Source organism: Leucoraja erinacea, chromosome 14 (assembly GCF_028641065.1).
Source record: "Leucoraja erinacea ecotype New England chromosome 14, Leri_hhj_1, whole genome shotgun sequence".
Lineage (NCBI taxonomy): Eukaryota > Metazoa > Chordata > Chondrichthyes > Rajiformes > Rajidae > Leucoraja > Leucoraja erinaceus.
The window spans coordinates 2,810,964-2,832,047 of NC_073390.1; the positions used below are offsets into that span (position 1 = coordinate 2,810,964).

At 43.5% G+C, this 21,084-nt stretch overlaps 1 protein-coding gene across 3 annotated transcripts in view; it reads left to right on the top strand.

The window, feature by feature from the left end:
• Positions 1-21,084, top strand: part of mcf2l2 (MCF.2 cell line derived transforming sequence-like 2) — a 369,326-nt gene that overhangs the window by 195,028 nt on the left and 153,214 nt on the right. For all 3 annotated transcript variants that reach the window (XM_055645379.1, XM_055645377.1, XM_055645378.1), the window contains exons 9-13: positions 2,345-2,459; positions 5,662-5,781; positions 6,684-6,875; positions 6,966-7,157; positions 10,519-10,696. In XM_055645379.1, coding sequence (XP_055501354.1) covers positions 2,345-2,459; positions 5,662-5,781; positions 6,684-6,875; positions 6,966-7,157; positions 10,519-10,696 — 797 coding nt within the window. The remainder of the gene's footprint in view (positions 1-2,344; positions 2,460-5,661; positions 5,782-6,683; positions 6,876-6,965; positions 7,158-10,518; positions 10,697-21,084) is intronic.

Here is a 21,084-nt window from a genome sequence, read left to right on the forward strand (position 1 = left end):
TTTAGTTGGCACAATTTTATTTTAAAAAATCAATTCACAACTGGTAATTAATATTAGCCAGCAAGTCGAGGTGGAATAGAAGTTGGGATGTAATGTTAAAATTGTACAAGGCATTGGTGAGGCCAATTCTGGAGTATGGTGTACAATTTTGGTCGCCTAATTATAGGAAGGATGTCAACAAAATAGAGAGAGTACAGAGGAGATTTACTAGAATGTTGCCTGGGTTTCAGCAACTAAGTTACAGAGAAAGGTTGAACAAGTTAGGGCTTTATTCTTTGGAGCGCAGAAGGTTAAGGGGGGGTGACTTGAAAGAGGTTTTTAAAATGATGAGAGGGATAGACAGAGTTGACGTGGAAAAGCTTTTCCCACTGAGAGTAGGGAAGATTCAAACAAGGGGACATGACATGAGAATTAAGGGACTGAAGTTTAGGGGTAACATGAGGGGGGACTTCTTTACGCAGAGAGTGGTGGCTGTGTGGAATGAGCTTCCAGTGAAGGTGGTGGAGGCAGGTTCGTTTTTATCATTTAAAAATAAATTGGATAGTTATATGGATGGGAAGGGAATGAAGGGTTATGGTCTGAGCGCAGGTATATGGGACTAGGGGAGATTATGTGTTCGGCGCGGACTAGAAGGGTCGAGATGGCCTGTTTCCGTGCTGTAATTGTTATATGGTTATATGGTTATATGGAATGTTCATGATATGTGATGCTATATTGGTGTGTGGTAATGGGCATCTCAAACAACATAAGGATCAAAGCCAAAAATGATCCTGCTCATTATCAAACAGGTGTTCATGTGTGCTTTCCAGCAGATCATGGGCTGTGATCACCTGCAAATATTTTGATGAATTTCCACCCCACCACAACCCAACCTCAGCACTCATGTGCTTGGATCAATTAAACTATGCTTTCACACTTTATGCCCCTGTCCCACTTGGGAAACCTGAACGGAAACCTCTGGAGACTTTGCGCCCCACCCAAGGTTTCCGTGCGGTTCCCAGAGGTTTTTTATCAGTCTCTCTACCTGCTTCCACTACCTGCTACCTCCGGCAACCACCTGCAACCTCCGGGAACCGCACGGAAACTTGGGTGGGGCGCAAAGTCTCCAGAGGTTTCCGTTCAGGTTTCCTAAGTGGGACAGGGGCATTACCCTGCCATAGCTCTAGACTCCCTCTCCCCTGACCATGTCTGATGAAGGGTCTCGACCCGAAATGTCACCCATTCCTTCTCTCCAGAGATGCTGCCTGTCCCGCTGAGTTACTCCAGCATTTTGTTTGTCTTTCTTCGGTGTCAAGTCTAGTCAAGTCAAGTTTATTTGTCACGTACACATACGAGATGTGCAGTGAAATGAAAGTGGTAATGCTCGCGGATTTTTGTGCAAAAGACAAACAACAAAACAACCAAACAAATTATAAACACAATCATAACACACATATTCTTTTACATGATAAATAATAGAAGGAAAAACATTCAGTAGAGTTAGTCCCTGGTGAGATAGGCGTTTACAGTCCGAATTGCCTCTTGGAAGAAACTCCTTCTCAACCTCTCCGTTCTCACCGCATGGCAACGGAGGCGTTTGCCTGACCGTAGCAGCTGGAACAGTCCGTTGCAGGGGTGGAAGGGGTCTCTCATGATATTGATTGCTCTGGAGTTGCACCTCCTGTTGTATAGTTCCTGCAGGGGGGTGAGTGAAGTTCCCATAGTGCGTTCGGCTGAACGCACTACTCTCTGCAGAGCCTTCTTGTCCTTGGCAGAGCAATTCCCAAACCAGATGGTAATGTTCCCGGACAAGATGCTTTCCACCGCCGCTGCGTAGAAGCACTGGAGGATCCTCGGAGACACTCTGAATTTCCTCAATTGCCTGAGGTGGTAAAGGCGCTGCCTTGACTTACTCACGAGTGCTGAGGCGTGTGATGCCCATGTCATATCCTCAGAGATGTGGACTCCCAGATATTTAAAACAGTTCACCCTATCCGCAGGATCCCCATTTATACTCAATGGAGTGTACGTCCTCGGATGATGTGCCCTCCTAAAGTCCATGATCAGCTCCTTCGTTTTTTTGATGTTCAAGAGGAGGCTGTTATCCTGGCTGCGGATGCTGTAAACCAGCATCTGCAGTTCCTTAAAACCCAGGGCAGTTTGGCTGGATGACAGAAATATGGTGTTTTGCTACCATTTACTTACTTTTTTCTTTTTTTTTAACAGCTGTAATTATTTTATATTGGAAACTTCGTTTTAACTTATAGTTTGAAAGTATGTAATAATTCACTATGTATATTTTATCTTCAGTACCTCTTGCTGTTCAAGTTGTAATGTTTTTGTAATGCAAAATTCTGTGTGATAGGTTACTCATACAGCTGGATGAAACTGAAAATGCCTTTGACCAGTTTTGGTCCAAACACCATCTCAAACTTGAACAATGCCTACAGCTTCGGGATTTTGAACAAGACTTCCGTGAGGTGCCTTTCAGCATGCAAATTTATTATTTTGTGCTTCATGCCGATTTCAAATATCAAATGAGTCCCATTATCTCAGGCAGCATGGTGGCGTAGTGGTAGAACTACTGCCTCACAGTGCCCACCTGGGTCCAACCCCGACCCCGACCACGGGTGCAGTCTGTACGGAGTTTGTACCTTCTCCCCGTGGCCTGCATGGGTCATCTGCAGAAGGAACTGCAGATGCTGAAATGATCTTGGGAGAAGGCAGGAACGGGGTACTGATTGTGGATGATCAGCCATGATCACAGTGAATGACGGTGCTGGCTCGAAGGGCCAAATGGCCTACTCCTGCACCTATTGTCTCTGAAATCTTTGGTTTCCTCCCACACTCCAAAGACATACAGGTTTGTAGGTTCATTGGATTGGTATCAGTGTAAAGTTGTCTCTAGTGTGAGTAGGCCAGTGTTAATGTGCGGGATCAGTGGTCAGGGAGGACTGGGTGGGCCGAAGGGCCTGTTTCTGCACTGCATCTCTAAACTAAACCAAATCTCAAGTGAAGTGGCAGGAATGAACCACTTACAAGTCATAAGGTTGTCACTTTCAGTCCTTATGATCCGGGTCTTGAGGTGTAGACTGGCAGGCCCACCATGGAAGGTACTGCTGGTATCCAACCAACTGTTGGATGAGAAATTAAATGAAAGTAATTTCTACTATCTCATGTGGTCATAAAATATATCATCGTTTTTTTTAAACAAAGGTAAATTGTCCTTTCTTGAATCCAATACTTATCCCTCAATTAACATTTAAATGTTAACCAAATACCAGATTTCAAAGTAGGTGATGAATATGTCTTCCCTTACTATCAAAACATCCTGGTCAAAGTTGACGATACTCAAGGGGAAGAGTCTCAACTGGCTGCGGTATTGTGTGGCTCAAAGGAAGATGGTTCAAATGGTTAAAGGACACCCCCCTGCATTCTAGGAAATCCCTTGGCCCAGATTGCTGCACCACTATTGAACTTCCCTTTAACACTAGGTGAATGTTTGCTGATGATTTCAGTGTTCGATTGCACTTGCAACTCACTAGTAATGAAGCCAAACATAACCAACATGCGTCAAAGCATCGACTCAGAATTGACACGTAAATACTTCATACATGAAAGGAGCAGAATTAGGCCATTTGGCCCATCTACACTATTCAATCATGGCTGACCTCTCTCTCTCTCCCCCTCCTAACCCCATTCTCCTCCCTTCTCCCCATAACCCCTGACACCCATACTAATCAAGAATCTGTCTATCTCTGCCTTAAAAATATCCACTGACTGCCTCCACAGTCTTCTGTGGCAATGAATTCCACCCTCAGGCTAAAGAACTTCCTCTTCATCTCCTTCCTAAAAAAACGTCCTTTAATTCTGTGGCTATGACCTCTAGACTCTCCCACTAGTGGAAACATCCTCTTCACATCCACTTTATCCAAGCCTTTCTCTATTCGGTAAGCTTCAACGAGGTTTCCCATCATCCTTCCAAAACTCCAGCGAGTACAGGCCCTGTGCCGTCAAACACTCACCATATGTTAACCCACTCATTCCTGGGATCACTCTCGTAAACCTCCTCTCCAAAGCCAGCACATCCTTCCTCAGATATGGGGCCCAAAATTGCTCACAATACGCTAAATGCGGCCTGACCTCCTACTGCCTCCTGGCAAGAAAGGATCTAACCATCTCCATTTGATGTTCAGTGGCATCACCACCTGCTCCTTCGTCAACGGCCTGGGGTTACGATTGATCAGAAACATAGATTGATTAGCCACATACGTACGAGGCTTCAATAGTTAGTTGGAGGCTACGAATCCTGTGGCAAGTTTCTCACTGACTCCAAAATATTTTCTATGATGAACTCGAGTGAAAGTATCGAAGCTAAAGTACAAGTTGAAAAATTAATAATCTTTTTCTAAAGGCTATTATTTTTCAGGTCAATAGTTAACTACATTCCATCTGCGAATGTGCGATGAAACCCCTAGACCAGTACAATTGCTGTCAAGTTCAAACTTATTATCCTACATATTATTTGCGTTTAGCCGTACACATTATGATTTTTTTTTGTTCACAATTTCCTGTAAAAATTAAATGTCAATAACAGACGACATTCAATTGTTAAACCTGACGGAGCAGTTCATTGTAAGCCATCACATTTCAGTAAGCGCTTCCAGGACAACAAATAGACTGTTTGAGTTGTAGGATAAAACAAGGAAGCAATGTTAAGGCTGCTAAGCAGAGTGCAAATAAAACACGAATCAACAAGCATCAGATTGCAAAGACCTTAGGCAGTAATTAGAATTTTACCGAGCAAAGAGAATAGATATCACAACACCAATATTTCCTTTGATAAGGATATTTAATTGGCTGGATCAAAACTAATTACTTGCATGTTGACTCAGCAATTAATAGCCAATAACAATTAATAGCCAATGCATGCAACCCCTTCCTCTATATTGAAGTTTTTGTCAAAACTAACCAAAGTGCTATAATGCTGCACCATGATTCCTGGCTATCACACTCAATGCCCCAACCAATGAAGGCAATGCCTTCTTCACCACTCTATCTACTTGTGTTGCCATTTTCTGGGAGTTATGAACTTGGACCTCAGTCAGTTTCATTATTTCAAAAACAAAGGTGTTTTTCAGTGGCGAGGCTAACAATCAGTCCACAATTAGCAGCACCCAAATATTTATCACATGCTAGTGTTTTTGTTATTTCCATAAATTCTGGAAATCCCAAATATAAATCCTGTAAATTCTCGGCAGGAATGGGCTGCTTGTTCAGATAACAATTTTCCCTGGAGATGTTATTAGACATGTTGTGTAGAGTATCAATGGAGTATTAGAAAAACAGATTTATTAAAAATAAATACATTTTGTATTTTTATTACAACACATTGGAAAATCCATACTTGGGTAAAATGCTGAACTTTCATAATGCAACCTTTTCTCCTGCCCATTTCTATCATTGAAACCAGTTTTATTGGCAAGTATAGTATCAATATTAAAATGAGATTCAATCGTACCTGATCATATAATATTGTTGAAATACTAAACATATTTTGTCCAACTCAAAGGTTGGAGATCTCAACTCATGGCCACTGAAAAATCAAATACGATTTTGAAATATTCTGACAAAATTGCAGCAAAGGGTAGGAATTTGGATAAAGGTTTTGTCTGCTTGCAGGTGAAGATCATTCTGGATTGTCTAATGGAAACACAGGCTTCGTTCACTGATATTGGAGACAGTGCACCATGTGTGGAACACCTCCTAAAGGAACTTAAACTCCAAGAAGAGAAAGCACAGGTAAACAATATTAATACAACCTTCAAAGTTTACATTCCGATGAAATGTTCTAATCCCATAGCAAATCGCAACAACATTGTATTTTACACTGCAGAATAGGCATTGCGTCACTAATTAACCATTCACATGTCCATCCTTCCCAGGTTGAAATGTAATTTCATATTCCAATTATTTCCTCAGTTAGTAGTCTAGAATCCCACATATAAACAACACCAGCATAATAATTCTAGAAATCCTTCATTTTAATGGTGAAATTAGTATCATAAAACATAAAGCGTACAAGCAACAGATTTTAATTTCTAACACATGGCTTTTAAATCGAAACTGCATATCAGTTGAAACAATTTAAGTCTGCATTCAAGGGCCGAATGGCCTCCTCCTGCACCTATTGTCGATTGTCTATGGGTCATATGAAGAAAGACTGGATAGACTCGGTTTGTACTCACTAGAATTTAGAAGACTGAGGGGGGATCTTATAGAAACTTACAAAATTCTTAAGGGGTTGGACAGGCTTGATGCAGGAAGATTGTTCCCGATGTTGGGGAAGTCCAGAACAAGGGGTCATAGTTTAAGGATAAGGGGGAAATCTTTTAGGACCGAGATGAGGAAAACTTTTTTCACACAGAGAGTGGTGAATCTCTGGAATTCTCTGCCGCAGAAGATAGTTGAGGCCAGTTCATTGGCTATATTTAAGAGGGAGTTAGATGTGGCCCTTGTGGCTAAAGGGATCAGGGGGTATGGAGAGAAGGCAGGTACGGGATACTGAGTTGGATGATCAGCCATGATCATATTGAATGGCGGTGCAGGCTCGAAGGGCCGAATGGCCTACTACTGCACCTATTTTCTATGTTTCTATCTTGCATCTTGTGACTGTTACTTTATATTGTTGCACACCTTTGCAGGAATCCTTAGGAAAGGCACAATCTTTAGCTCTACTTGGGGACCAGCTTATCCAAAGCAACCACTATGCCATCGATTCCATCCGACCAAAGTGCAATGAACTCAGGCGAATATGTGATGATTTTATCAATGAAATGAAGAAAAAGAATGACGTGCTTGGAAGATCACTTGAAGTCCACAGGCAACTGGATAGCGTAATTTACTGATTCTAATCTTCAACAATTAAACAGATGACTGTTTAGTGATATTCCTTTGTTAATAATTTAATTTTCTTTTCTTTCAAGGCCAAGGAGTGGTGCGAAGTGGGAATCTATCTCCTGGCATCTCAGGCAGTGGATAAATGCCAGTCTCAGGAAGGAGCAGAAGCTGCTCTCCAAGATATCGAGGGCTATCTCGAAACTGCCGCACACCACAAGCTTACCAACGCTGAGGAGTTGCATAAACAATTTGAACTGTTCCTTACCTCAGAGATTAGGGTAAACTTGAGTTCAACAATGCAAAATACGATATATAATTTTCTCCAGTCATCTATTAATGATAACAAACGATTTTGTCCAAAAAGGGAATATTCCCTTCTAATCATTACTGTAAATTAATCTGGGGTAAAGCCACCTTAGTTTTGAATGCATAATGTTTAACAGAGTACAAACCAATAGGATATTTTGTGCATTTGATTATAAACTTTATGCTACTTAATTTCTTTCTTGACTGTTCTCATAAGTATGGATAGTTGAACAGTGGCAAACCGCTGTACAAAATGAAACATCACTTCCTTGCATTCACAATCTGAATTTTAAATCATAAATAAACACAATCACATTGGCTTTTTTTTTATACATGTATACAAGCTTTTAGTGTACGGGCATTTGGGGGAAAAAAATCCTTAGCTCCACCATAACTCCTAGTCACTGTTTAGGAAAACATTCCGAGGTAGAGTTGCTGCATTCCAGAACCAGAAACCGGGGTTCGATCCTGACTATTGGTGCTATCTGTATGGACTTTGTACGTTCTCCCCGTGATCGTGTGGGTTTTCTCTGGCTGCCCCGGTTTCCTCCCACACTCCAAAGACGTACAGGCAGGCAAAAGTGCTGGAGAAACTCAGCGGGTGCAGCAGCATCTATGGAGCGAAGGAAATAGGCAACGTTGCCTATTTCCTTCGCTCCATAAATGCTGTTGCACCCACTGAGTTTCTCCAGCACTTTTGTCTACCTTCGATTTTCCAGCATCTGCAGTTCCTTCTTAAACCCAAAGATATACAGGTTTGGAGGTTAATTGGCTTTGATACAAAATTGAAATTGTCCCTTGTGTGTAGGATAGTGCTAGTGTACGGGGATTGCTGTTCTGCACGGACTGGGTGGGTCGAAGGGCCCGTTTCCATGCTGTATCTCAAAACTAAAACTGAATATCAGATACATGCAGCTCATCGAAACGGTGAACCCCACCCACTGTAATTTTGTCTTTAGGAGCCTGTGCAAATTTCTGTACTCATTTTAACAACATAACTGACTAAATGAAGAAATTTCCAATGTTAAATTAATCTATGAATGAATGAATATGCAGTGAAATTGCAAGTCGACCATATGAAATAAGCCAGTACTGCCTCTGGTAGATGTGTGTTGAGCAAGTGTAACCACATTTATGCAGCTCAGGGTTGAATTTTGCACCAATATTAATATCAAGAATAGAAAAACTGCTGTGATAGTGGAAATTGTTAAAGACCCACAATTTTGGACAAACGTGGAAACTAACAACTTGAATTGATACTGGTACAAATATCCCATAGTGGTTACAGAGTTATAGATATTACGGGTAGAGAAGAAAGGAGCCCAGTTAAACTTGGTAGAGCCCAACCAGATGTTGTTAAGCTTATGAATGACACAGGAAGCCATTCAGCCCATTGAGTTCACGAGTGCTAACCAGGGCAGTAATTCTACTAAATAGACCAGTACCACATCGGAACTGGCCTTCGGCCCATGACGTAATTGTCAAACGATGCCAACTGAAGATAATCCCTTCTGCCACCATGTGATCCATATACCTCCATTACCTGCATCTACCTTATACTTAAGTCTCTTATACACCAGTAGCTTCCAGCACATCCCAGGGACCCACTATTCTATGTGTAAAAAGACATGCCCCATATATTACCTTTAAACTTTCCCCATCTTATTTTAAAGCTATGCCTTCTAGTTTTTGTTATTTCCACCCTAGGGGAAAAAAGGTTCTGATTGTCTACCATATCTGCACTTCTCAATTTTTACAACTTCGATTTCATCTTCCCAATGCTCCAGAGAAAACAATCCCAGTTTGCCCAACCTCCAAGACAGTTCTCTCCTATATGCCTATACCCTTGCTATTTATTCTTTCTCACCTGCACCCATTTATTTATTCCCTTTTGACATTTTTTGGCTATTAATCTAGACAAGGGGCAATTTACATTAAATGTTGACTTTACCCCAAGAGAATCCCCTCTGTGACCTGCATGGGTTTAATCTGGGAGCTCTGGTTTCCTCCCACACTCCAAAGATGTACAGGTTTGTAGGCCAATTGGCTTGGTAAAACTGCAAGTTGTCCCTAGTGCATGTAGGATGGTGTTAATGTGCAGGGATTGCTTGTCGGTGTGGACTCGGTAGGCCGAAGGGCCTGTTTCCGCGCTGTATCTCTAAAACTAAAACTAAGTAATTAACATGTGTGTCGATGTGTTTACTGGGGATGAAGATGTGAAAGACAAAGGGAAATAACCAATGGGGCTGTGGCAAGGAGGAGTGGTAACCATCAGGCATAGTTGGAACTATGTTATAGCAAGAGGTTATAACTATAGTCATAACAAGAGGAATCGTATACAAGAGCAAAGAGGACCTTCTGCAGTTGTACAGAGCCCTAGTGAGACCACAACTGGAGTATTGTGTGCAGTTTTGGTCCCCTAATTTGAGGAAGGACATTCTTGCTATTGAGGAAGTGCAGTGTAGGTTTACAAAGTTAATTCCTGGGATGGCGGGACTGTCATATGCTGAGAGAATGGAGTGGCTGGGCTTGTACATTCTGGAGTTTAGAAGAATGAGAGGAGATATCATTGAAACACAAGATTGTTAAGGGTGAGGACACGCTAGAGGCAGGAAACATGTTCCCGATGTTGGGGGAGTCCAGAACCAGGGGCCGCAGTTTAAGAATAAGGAGTAAGCCATTTAGAATGGAGACGAGAAAACACTTTTTCTCACAGAGAGTGGTGAATTCTCTGCCTCAGAGGGCGGTGAAGGCAGGTTCTCTGGATGCTTTCAAGAGAGAGCTAGATAGGGCTCTTAAAAATAGTAGTCAGGGGATATGGGGAAAAGGCAGGAACGGGGTACTGATTGGGGATGATCAGCCATGATCACATTGAATGGCGGTGCTGGCTCGAAGGGCTGAATGGCCTACTCCTGCATCTATTGTCTATTGTAGAAGTGTGGAAAGAAAGCAGAACTAAATAAATATTTGTTAACCGTAGTGAAGGAAACATGGGAGCATTTCGTTGTCTCTGTACTGTACACTGACAATGACAATTAAATTGAATCTGAATCTGAATCTGAATGAATCTGAATCTGAATCTGAATGGGAGAAGGATTTAATTTTGTGGCTGAGGTTTGGAATTTGAGAGCCTGTGGAGGGAATTGAGAGTCAACTGACTGAAATGCTGGGAAACTGCTAGTGTAAATTAGACTTCTGAGGACTTGTGGAAGAGAGAATTGGAATGGTTACAAATTGAAAATACAGAGTACAGGAAAAGCTTAGTATGGGTCGGGCAGAAAACTCTAAAAAGAAAGCAAAGGCAACATGTCTAATACTTCATTTCTGTTCCAGGCCAAAATTCAAACAATTCTTCAAAAGCTTGAAAATGTTTACGAAATGATTGAAAAACGTCAAGCTAGTTTAAAGAAATTAGCAGCGAAACAGACACGCCCAGTTCAGCCTGTTGCCCCGCGACCTGAATCATCTCCAAAACGCTCCTCTCCAAAACCAGTCAAACCACCAATCCTCAGTAAGTAGCTAATGAACTTTTTCTCATGGCTCAGGACATTGCGTAACGACCGTGATGTAATTGTGCAGACTTCAAAATAGGATGACCAAGAGGCTTATTTGTAGGAAGGAACTGCAGATGCTGGTTTGAACCGAAGATAGACAGCAAAAGCATCTCTGGAGAGAAGGAATGGGTGACATTTCGGGTCAAAAAGCAGGTTACATTTGAGGAAGGGTCTTGACCCGAAACATCACCCAACCTTTCTATCCAGAAATGCTGCCTATCCCACTTGGTCACTCCAGCTTTTTGTGTCTATCCAAGAGGCCTATTTCTTGGATATCATGAATTATGACGTCTGATTCCCCCGTGTGATGAAATGTAAATGAATCAGTGGTTGATTTCACATCTTCAAGCATCGTAACAGTTGTATTCGATACAAGGATGTGATCCAACACGTTATCAATACTGAAGATAGCCACACAATGCTGTAGTACAGGTTAGTAAGTTGTGTAGGGAGGAACTGCAGATGCTGGTTTAAATCGAAGATAGACACAAAATGTTGGAGTAACTCAGCGGGATAGGCAGCACCTCTGGAGAGAAGGAATGGGTGACGTTTCTGGTCGAGACCCTTCTGCAGACTGAGAGTCAGGGGAGTGGAACACACGGAGATAAGGAAGGAGAAGGTGTGAAAACAAGACGTCAAAGGGTATGGAGATCAAGGAAAATGTAGAATAGTTCATTGTTAGCTAGGAGAAGGTAACAACAAAGCAAACAAATAAAATGTAATAGGGGACAGTCAGACTGGTCGAAGAACTAGGGAGTGGGATGGATGGAGAGAGAGGGAAAGCCAGGGTTACTTGAAGTTAGGGAAGTCAATATTCATACCATTGAGGTGTAAGCTGCCCAAGTGAAATATGAAGTGCAGTTGCTTCAATTTGCCCTGGACCTCACTCTGACAGTGGAGGAGGCCCAGGACAGAAAGGTCAATGTGAGAATGGGAGGGGGAGTTAAAGTGTTTAGCAACCAGAAGGTTTAGGCGGACTGAGCGGAGGAGTTCAGCGAAACGATCGTCGAGCCTGCGCTTGGTCTCGCCAATATCTAAGTGGCCACACCTGGAACAGCGGATATAGTAGATGAGGTTGGAGGAGGTGCAAGTGAAAAGGACTGTCGGGGTCCCTGGACATAGTTGAGTTGAGGTATAGGGACAGGTGGTGCATCTCCTGTGGTTGCAGGAGAAAGTTCCTGGGGAGGCAGTGGTGTGGGTGGGAAGGGACGAGTTGACCAGGGAGTTACGGAGGGAGCGGTCACTGCGGAAGGTGGAAAGGGGTGGAGATAGGAGAATGTGGCAAGTGGTGGGATCCCGTTGGAGTTGGCAAAAATGTCGGAGGATGATCAGTATGCGACAGCTGATGGGGTGGAAGGCGAGTGAAAAGTGAAAGGAAAAGTTAATGTAATAGTGTATCTAGTTATTTTACTCAACAAACTCATTTGCAGAGCAATGGGGCTCGGATAGGACAAAATAAGTATCGGCTATTGGGCGAGGGCCATGTTACCTGGGGACAAGCTGTAAGCAAGGCCATTTGGTCAATAGCTTAAAGGGGGGTAGTTAGATTGAAAGAGGGAACATGATACTGAAGGCACATGACGGGCAAATCAGTCTGTGCTAATGGAGAGGAAATATGATACATGGATGATTTGGTCAGTTCTGATACACACAGGGAAGAGCATTACCTTCAGCTAGTGAATTTAACAGCATTCAGCTGTTCTTCCATTCTGGCACAATAGACAATAGGTGCAGGAGTAGGCCATTCGGCACTTTGAGCCAGCACCGCCATTCAATGTGATCATGGCTGATCATCCCCAATCAGTACCCCGTTCCTGCCTTCTCCCCATATCACCTGACTCCGCTATTTTTAAGAGCCCTATCTAGCTCCCCTGAAAGCATCCAGAGAACCTGCCTCCACTGCCCTCTCCGGCAGAGAATTCCACAGACTCACCACTCTCTGTGAGAAAAAATGTTTCCTCGTCTCCGCTCTAAATGGCTTACTCCTTATTCTTAAACTGTGGCCCCTGGTTCTGGACTCCCCCAACATCGGGAACATGTTTCCTACCTCGAGCATGTCCAAACCCTTAACAATCTTATACGTTTCAATGAGAAACCCTCTCATCCTTCTAAACACCAGAGTGTACAAGCCCAGCTACTCCATTCTCTCAGCATATGACAGTCCCACCATCCCGGGATTAACCTTGTAAACCTACGCTGCACTTCCTCAATAGCAAGAATGTCCTTCCTCAAATTAGGGGACCAAAACTGCACACAATACTCCAGGTGTGGTCTCACTAGGGCTCTGTACAACTGCAGAAGGACCTCTTTGCTCAATGTATTTGGTGTTCAATGTGGTCTCCTCCACAATGGTGAAATCAAATGTAGATGGGATGACTCTCTGTGGAGCATGCATGTTCAGTCTGCTGGGATGATCCCAACCTTCCTGCTACCTTCCCATTTAATTCTCCATCCCACTCTCAGTCAGACCTGTGTGTGGCCTCTGCACTGTTATAATAAGACCCAACATAAGTTTGAAGAACAGCTTCTCATCTCCCATCTGGTAGCATTCTGAACTCCCTATAAAATTGTACAAATTTAGATAACTTGCTTTCTCTGTTTACACCAGAAAGGAACGGGTCATCCATCTGTCATAGTGGTTGAGCCTTTCCCTCTCTGTAGGTGTAGCCCAACCTGCTGGCAATGTTCTGCATGCCAGCATTTCATAACTCTTACATTGTTTGTGTTCTCACTCTAACTATACTAATTCTATAGCTTTTCTAGAGTCATTGAGCAGGGAAATAGTCCTTTTGGCCCAAATTGCCCACGCAGCCCAACATGCCCCATCTACATTGGCCTCGCTTGGCTCATAACCCTCTAAACCTATTCTATCTCTGTACCGGCCCAAATGTCTTTTAAACGTTATGATAGTACCCATCTTAACTACTTCCATCAGCAGCTCACTCCATTAACATACAACCCTATGTGTTAAAAAAAAAGCTCCCTCTCAGGTTCCTATTAAATCCCCTCCCCCCTCACCTTATACCTATGTCTTCTGGTTCTCAATTTCCCTACTCTGGGCAAAAGACTGTGCATTAACCCTCTCTATTCCTCACTCCCCTCGTGATCTTGTACAGTCTAAGATCACCCCTCATCCACCCACACTCCAAGGATTAAATTCCTAGTCTGCTCAATGTCTCCCCACAGCTCAGGCTATTGGCCTGGCAACGTTCTCGTAAATCATCTCTGCACCCTTTCTAGCTTGACAACATGGTGACCACCACTGAACACAATCTTCTAAACGTGGCCTTGCCAATGTTTTACACAACTGTAATATGAACTCCCAACTTCTGCACTCAGTATTCTGACTGATGTCGGCCAATGTGCGAATGCATTTCTGACCAACCTATCCACCTGTGATACCACATTCAAGGAGCTATACACCTGTACTCCTAGATCCCTCTGCTCTACAACACTCCCCAGAGGCCTACTATTCACTGTGTAGGTTCTGCCCATGTTAGATTGCCCAAAATGCAACACCCCACACATCTGTATTAAATTCCATCAACCATTCCTCAGCCAATCTGTTGGACCAATCAGGATCATAGATTCAAAGAGTCCTAGAGTGATACAGTGTGGAAACAGGCCCTTCGGCCCAACTTGCTCACACCGGCCAACAATGTCCCAGCTACACTAGTCCCACTTGCCTGCGCTTGGTCCATATCCCTCCAAACCTGTCCTATCCATGTACCTGTCTGTTTCTTAAACGATGGGATAGTCCCAGCCTCAACTACCTCCTCTGGCAGCTTGTTCCATACATCCACCTCCTTTTGTGTGAAAAAGTTACCCCTTAGATTCCTATTAAATCTTTTCCCCTTCACCTTGAACCCATGTCATCTGGTCCTCGATTTCCTTACTCTGGGCATGAGATGCTGTGTACTGTATCTAACCGATCTATTCCTCTCATGATTTTATACACCTCCAAGATCACCCCTCATCCTCCTGCGCCCCATGGAGACCCAGCCTACTCAACCTCTCCCTATAGCTCTCACCCTGTTGTCCTGGCAACATCTTCATAAATCTTTTCTGAACCATTTCCAGCTTGACAATATCTTTCCTATAACATGGAGCCCAGAACTGAACACTATATTCTAAATGTGGTCTCACCAACGTCTTATACAACTGCAACATGACCTCCCAGTTTCCACAATCAAATCTCTGACTGATGAAGGCCAATGTGCCAAATCCTTTTTGACCACCTTATCTACGTGCGACTTGATCCTCAAGGAACCATGAACCTATACTCCTAGATCCCTCTGCTCTACAACACTACCCAGAGGCCTACCATTTACTGTGTAGGTCCTGCCCTTGTTCGACATCCCAAAATGCAACACCTCACACCTCTCTGTATTAAATTCCATCAACCATTCCTCCGCCCACCTGGCCAATCGATCCAGATCCTGCTGCAACCTTTCACAACCATCTTTACTGAGGCAGGATCCTGCTACAATTTTTGACAGCCATCTTCATTATCGACAATACCACCCACTTTAGTGTCATCAGCAAACTTGCTAATCTTGCCCTGTACGTTCTCATCCAAATCATTGATGTAGGTAACAAACAGTAACGGGCCCAGCATGACCCCTGTGGCACACCACAAATCACAGGCCTCTAGTCTGAGAAGCAACCTTCCACCATCACCCTCTGCTTCCTTCCATGAAGCCAATTTTCAATGCATTCAGCTATCTCTCTCTCTCTCTCTCTCCTTGATACCCAAGTGATTTAAACTTCCAGAGATTTGTCTACCTTCATACACATCAGGACGTTCAGCAGGATCATGATTCTCCCTCCGTAACTGTCCCCATGAATCCACAACCAGGTCACTTAATTTACAGCTGATTCTCCAAGGCAACTGGCATCAGCCTCTCCGAGAGATTCCATCATTCTATTCAGGCCACCCTGGGTTATTAACTGAGCTTGTGAACATTCCTTCATACGCAAATGCTGCCACAATATTACAATTCAAATGTCTGCCACATGTACATACAGTCCGCACGTTTCAGTGAAGGTGGAAAATAGCTTCATCTCTCCACACTTTTAGTAACTATTCTTTATATCAGTCCTATACTTTTGATGCCATTCAATCGTGCTTTGTGGAAGTATGGCTCCCATATCAAATTATTGTTCTGTATTTTCTGACTTATGGACAACACTTTGCTAACCAGGGGCATGCATGTAGACTGCCTGCCTCCACCTTCCCCACAGTTTAACACTAACTTTGACTAACTCGTCTGAAGAAGGGTCTCGACCCGAAACGTCACCCATTCCTTCTCTCCAGGGATGCTGCCTGTCCCACTGAGTTATTCCAGCTTTTTGTGATTATCTTTTTTTTTTTTAAATCTCCTTGTCCAGAAATGTTAACTGTTTCTCATTCCGCAGAAACAGCCTAATGTGCCGTGTGATCACAGCATTTTGCATTTTTATCTTGATTTTATCTTGAATTATCTTAGTTATATTGCAATGCCATTGAGATCAACCATTAGATCCTTACTGCACCCTTACTGTGAATATTATAGTAGCACCTATAACCACCTAAGTTGTATGATCAATATTCCATAACTTAGTTATTTTTGAGTACTGAGATGTTAATATTAGAGTCAGATTAATACAGATCCTTCCTCCCAACTCATTAAGGAGGTAATCTTGGAGGGGAGGATGCTCCTCAAACTGCAGAGCATCTTGGACAAATACAGCTCACCCCCTCCATGACACACTGGTCAACCCGAGGAGCACCTTCAGCAAAAGACTGGTTCCACCAAGATGCAACACAGAACGCCACAGGAGATCCTTCTTCCCTGTGGCTATCAAACTGTACAACTCCTGCCCCTTATGTCGTGGGGTAGACGGACTCCACTTTCCCCTCCCCAATATTTTCACATCCCATGTGGCGGCACCTGATAGCAACCCAAGGTCACGACGAATCATCGGCTCTAGAGGGTGGCGTCTTGGTCGGGGAGGAGCGATTCACGGTGTCGGTATCCGAGTTATTTAAGGCCGGGCAACGGCCCGTGTCACATGAGGGGTAGGGAGTTGTATGCAGAATAATAAACAGGTCTTGAGCATACAACTTGTGTCCGACTAAATTTTGGCTGGACTCCTGCCAGTCCCCGCCACAATTGGTGACCCCGACGTGATCTGAACACGCAGCCTTCTGATCTGGAGTCAATCCTTTCAACTCGTCACTTTCATTTCATCTATCTTGTGTTTTATGACTGTTGGGAGGTCAAATTCCCTCCTGGGATAAATAAAGTTCTATCGTATTGTATCACGTCATCCAGTCGAACGAGTCGCACTTGACTGGGTCTGGCCCATATCCCTCCAACCTTTCTTATCTACGAGCCTGTCCAAGCGCCTTTTAAATATAATAGTACCCACCTCTGCCACATGCTTTGGCAGCTAGTTCCAGATATGCACCACCTTCTGAAAAGGTTGCCCCATAGGTCCTCTTTACATTTACTTTCTCTCATCTTTAACCCATGCCCTAAAATGTTAGACCCATCATAATAAATCAAACTGAAATATTAGATTGAGGAATGAATGTCATCTCTTTATAAAAGCATATTTACAGACGTTAAACTTTAAACAATTAGAACTATGTAAAAACAGGTGTTCAAAGTTGTACAAGGACAAAGTGGGTCAACTATCAGGTTAAACTAAATAATTATTTACTGTGACCATAAAAAATATTTCATCTTCATGTTGAGAGAAGTTACAGGCAAAACAGCTATATTTGATAAAGCATAATTTTCTAAACTATTAAGAACATCCATCAGAAATTTTATCGTGTTAATGTTTTAGGGAATATTTTACCTGGCATTACATAATTATTATGAAAATTCTTAAGAATGTTATTTCCTGGTTCAAATAGAAATTGAAATGGTTGAGATCACACATTCTAAGGTTTCTTTTTTTAAATTTTAAATACAGGTCCACCACCGATTCTCTGGCAACTGGTGGACCTGTATTTCCACCTCCTTTAATCCGGACTAAATTTTGAGAGCGCACTGCGATGAAATCCCGCAGGAAGTTTCCCCAAAAATATGGTGCCTAGGCCGGGTGAAGCGGCCAATCTCAACCTCATCGGGACTTCCGCGGCAAATGGGCTTTGCCCCCTTTGGGCAGTTCTCAGACACCTGCCCAGCCTGAGCCAGCAGATCCGTCCCCATAGCTGACATCCACGGCCGATGAGCGGGTTGAATTTAGCGCCCTGCGGTTGTAGCTCCAGAGTTTGGGTCTGACCGGAGCCGGTTGATCCATTCCTTAGATGGCTTCCACGGCCAATGGGTGAGTGGGATTTGTCCCCCTGCGGCCAGGGCTCTGGAACACCGGCCTGTCCAAAGCCAGCAGATCTGATCCTAAAGCCAACTTTAGAGACCCACTTTGAAGGCCAGTATCTCAGCTCCTTGGCAGACTAGGCGGAGTTGGACTCCTAATAGACTAGACTAAGTGGGACTCGTTGGTTCCCATGTTCACACGGGAGGGCTGGTCCCCCCAACACAATATTCCACCTCCCCCCAATTCCAATATTGGTGGCCAGTGGGGAGGGGGGGGGGGGGAGGGGGCTTTCTGGAGCGCTAGTATGGGTGTGGTGGACTGAAGGGACTGGTTTCCAGAGGGCTAGTATGGATATTGTGGGCCAAATGGATTCTTGGGGTGACAGCTCAGTCACTCAAGCCTGATGTGCTGGCAGCTCACGAGTGGTGGGCGAGCAGTTGACTCACGGTTATTTCTTGAAATTCCATTTCAAGCAGGGTGCAAGGCCACCAAGTTCAAGTGCAGTTTCTTATCACTTCAACCAGGATGCAAGGCCACCGAATTCAAGTGCAGTTTCCGACCACTTCAAGCGCAGGGCCACCAAACTCAAGTGCAGTTTCCTGCCACTTCAAGCATGGTGCAAGGCCACCAAATGCTAGTGCTGTTTAATGCCATTTCAAGTAGGGTGCATAGCCACCAAATTCAAGTGCAGTTTCATACCACTTCCAAGTAGGGTGCAAGACAACCAAATTAAAGTGCAGTTTCATACCACTTCAAGTGCAAGGCCACCAAATTGAAGTGCAGTTTCATACCAATTCATGCAGGGCAGGGCTCAAAGCCACCACATTTAAATGCAGCTTCATACAATTTCAAGCAGGGTGAAACCATAAAACAATCATAAAAACACACATAAACACCACACTCAATTCTTTAGAAATTCAGTGTGTTCAGTTGATTCACAGCTCACTGCCGTGACCTCTCCCTCCCCATCTTGCAGAGACTGAGCCACACCCACACTTCTGGGTTTTATAATCCCCCCCCCACACGATTGACAGGAGAGAGATTCTCAACATTTTTTTTTTTAAACACTTTTATTTTTTCATTGATGGGAAGAATCCTCTACACCTGATGAGCGGAGGGAAACTGAGTAAGATGGCCAAAAATCACAGCCGTAATTGGTAGCGTTGTATCTAAAATCAATATACAGTGCAAACAGGAAGTTGTGCAGTTACCACCACCAACAACCATTTGCAGTGCAGCATTTCAAAGCAGTTACCACCACCAACAACCATTTGCAGTGCAGCATTTCAAAGCAACCACATTTTCTTTTTCAAACCACATTAAGGGCACTCAGTTGAGTACACATGTGTTCAGTGTTATTCACAGCTCAGAGAGACATGACACTCTCACTTCATCCATCTTGCAGAGACTGAGGCACAACACGTCCGGGATTTATAGTCCCTCCCCCCTCTCACCAGCAGGGGCAGCGAAAATGTCAACATTTTTTAAACATTAATAACTTTTTTATTTTTCATCGATGGGAAAAATCCTCTTGTCGTGCGCAGTTTTATGGCAAAGTCAACACTGATGGAATAATGTAAGCTAAATTCAAAATAGATTTTTCAGAAATAGGTGCTTAAGAAGGAACTGCAGATGCTTATTTATAGACACAAAAAGCTGGAGTAACTCAGCGGGACAGGCAGCATCTCTGGAGAGAAGGAATTAGTGACGTTTCGGGTCGAGACCCTTCTTCAGACTTGTGAGTGAAGTGTTTATAAACCCACAAGCACTTTCTCCAAATGCCTACATTTTTGCGAGGCATCAGCTTAGTGCATTTTCCTGTTGTGAATGGAAAAAAAAGTTTTTAAAAAATCACAAGAGCAGCAAAGCTGCATCAAATCGATTAATGGGATGGTAATTTTGTGATATGCAGAGAGATTTACTGGACTAGGTTTGTCGTCTTGAATTTAGAAGAAAGGAGTAATTTCATTAAACATACAAAATAATCAAGGATTTCGACAAAGTACAGTATACGCAGTGTTAATGTTTCCTTGGTTGGAGCCATATCTAGGACTACACACTCAAAAAAAGGGTCAACCGTTCAGGACAGGGGTGAGAAATTTCAGAGGGTGATGAATCATTGGAATCATGGCTGCGGAGGGCTGCTGAATAAAGACAAAGATTAACAAGATGTTTAATGATTAAGAAAATCAAGGGCTGTGCAGGAAAATAATTGCAAGATAAAAGATCACCCATCATCATCTTGAATAATGACACACAAGATGCCAAATGGTCGACGCTCACTTTAATTACTAATATTTAATTGTTAAAACCAAACATTTCTACCTAGCTGGTAGAGCTTTCTTCGACTCCTGCAGAGCAAGTGAGTGGCAAAGTGGCACGCATGATGTGTACTAGCAGGGGTTGCGAGAATGTTGAGCCAAGATTTTAGAGAAAAGATGACAGAGTTTGAGAGCAGTGGAGGCCATTGTATTTGGTTGCTACTGGAGGTTTTGCCTAGCAACCAAACACAACCAAATACATCGTGCGGAAGCAAAAGCCAGTCATCCTCAATCTCAGAAACCTTGGCAAATGATCCTCGCACGTTAACTCTGCTGGTCATTCTTCCATGGCAAAAAAGAGCTAAAACAATGAAGTTAAGCACTAAGAATGGAACGAGCAATTAGCTGCAGTGCAAGGCTCCCAAAAGTGCACAAAGGCACTCTTTGCCATGCAGGCAGTTCCCTACGATGAGCATTCTTTGTACAAGGAAATTGTCACCTGCATGCACCATTCTGCAGAAAAATACACCGATTCATTCAGCTCCGAGAGGACTCCGTTACTGTCGTCCACACTGTAGCTTGTTGCTTCGGCAGTTTGTGATGGTCAAGGATGACTTGCTTTCACTTTGGTTCTGATGAGTGGAAAGCATCACTGCACAAATTATTTTAAGGTGGGCTGGCCTTTGCCACACATCTCCTTCCCCTAGTTACTACACCACTCTGCACAATCCACGCTGTCCCTGAACCCACAGGACCTCTGCCTCCTACCT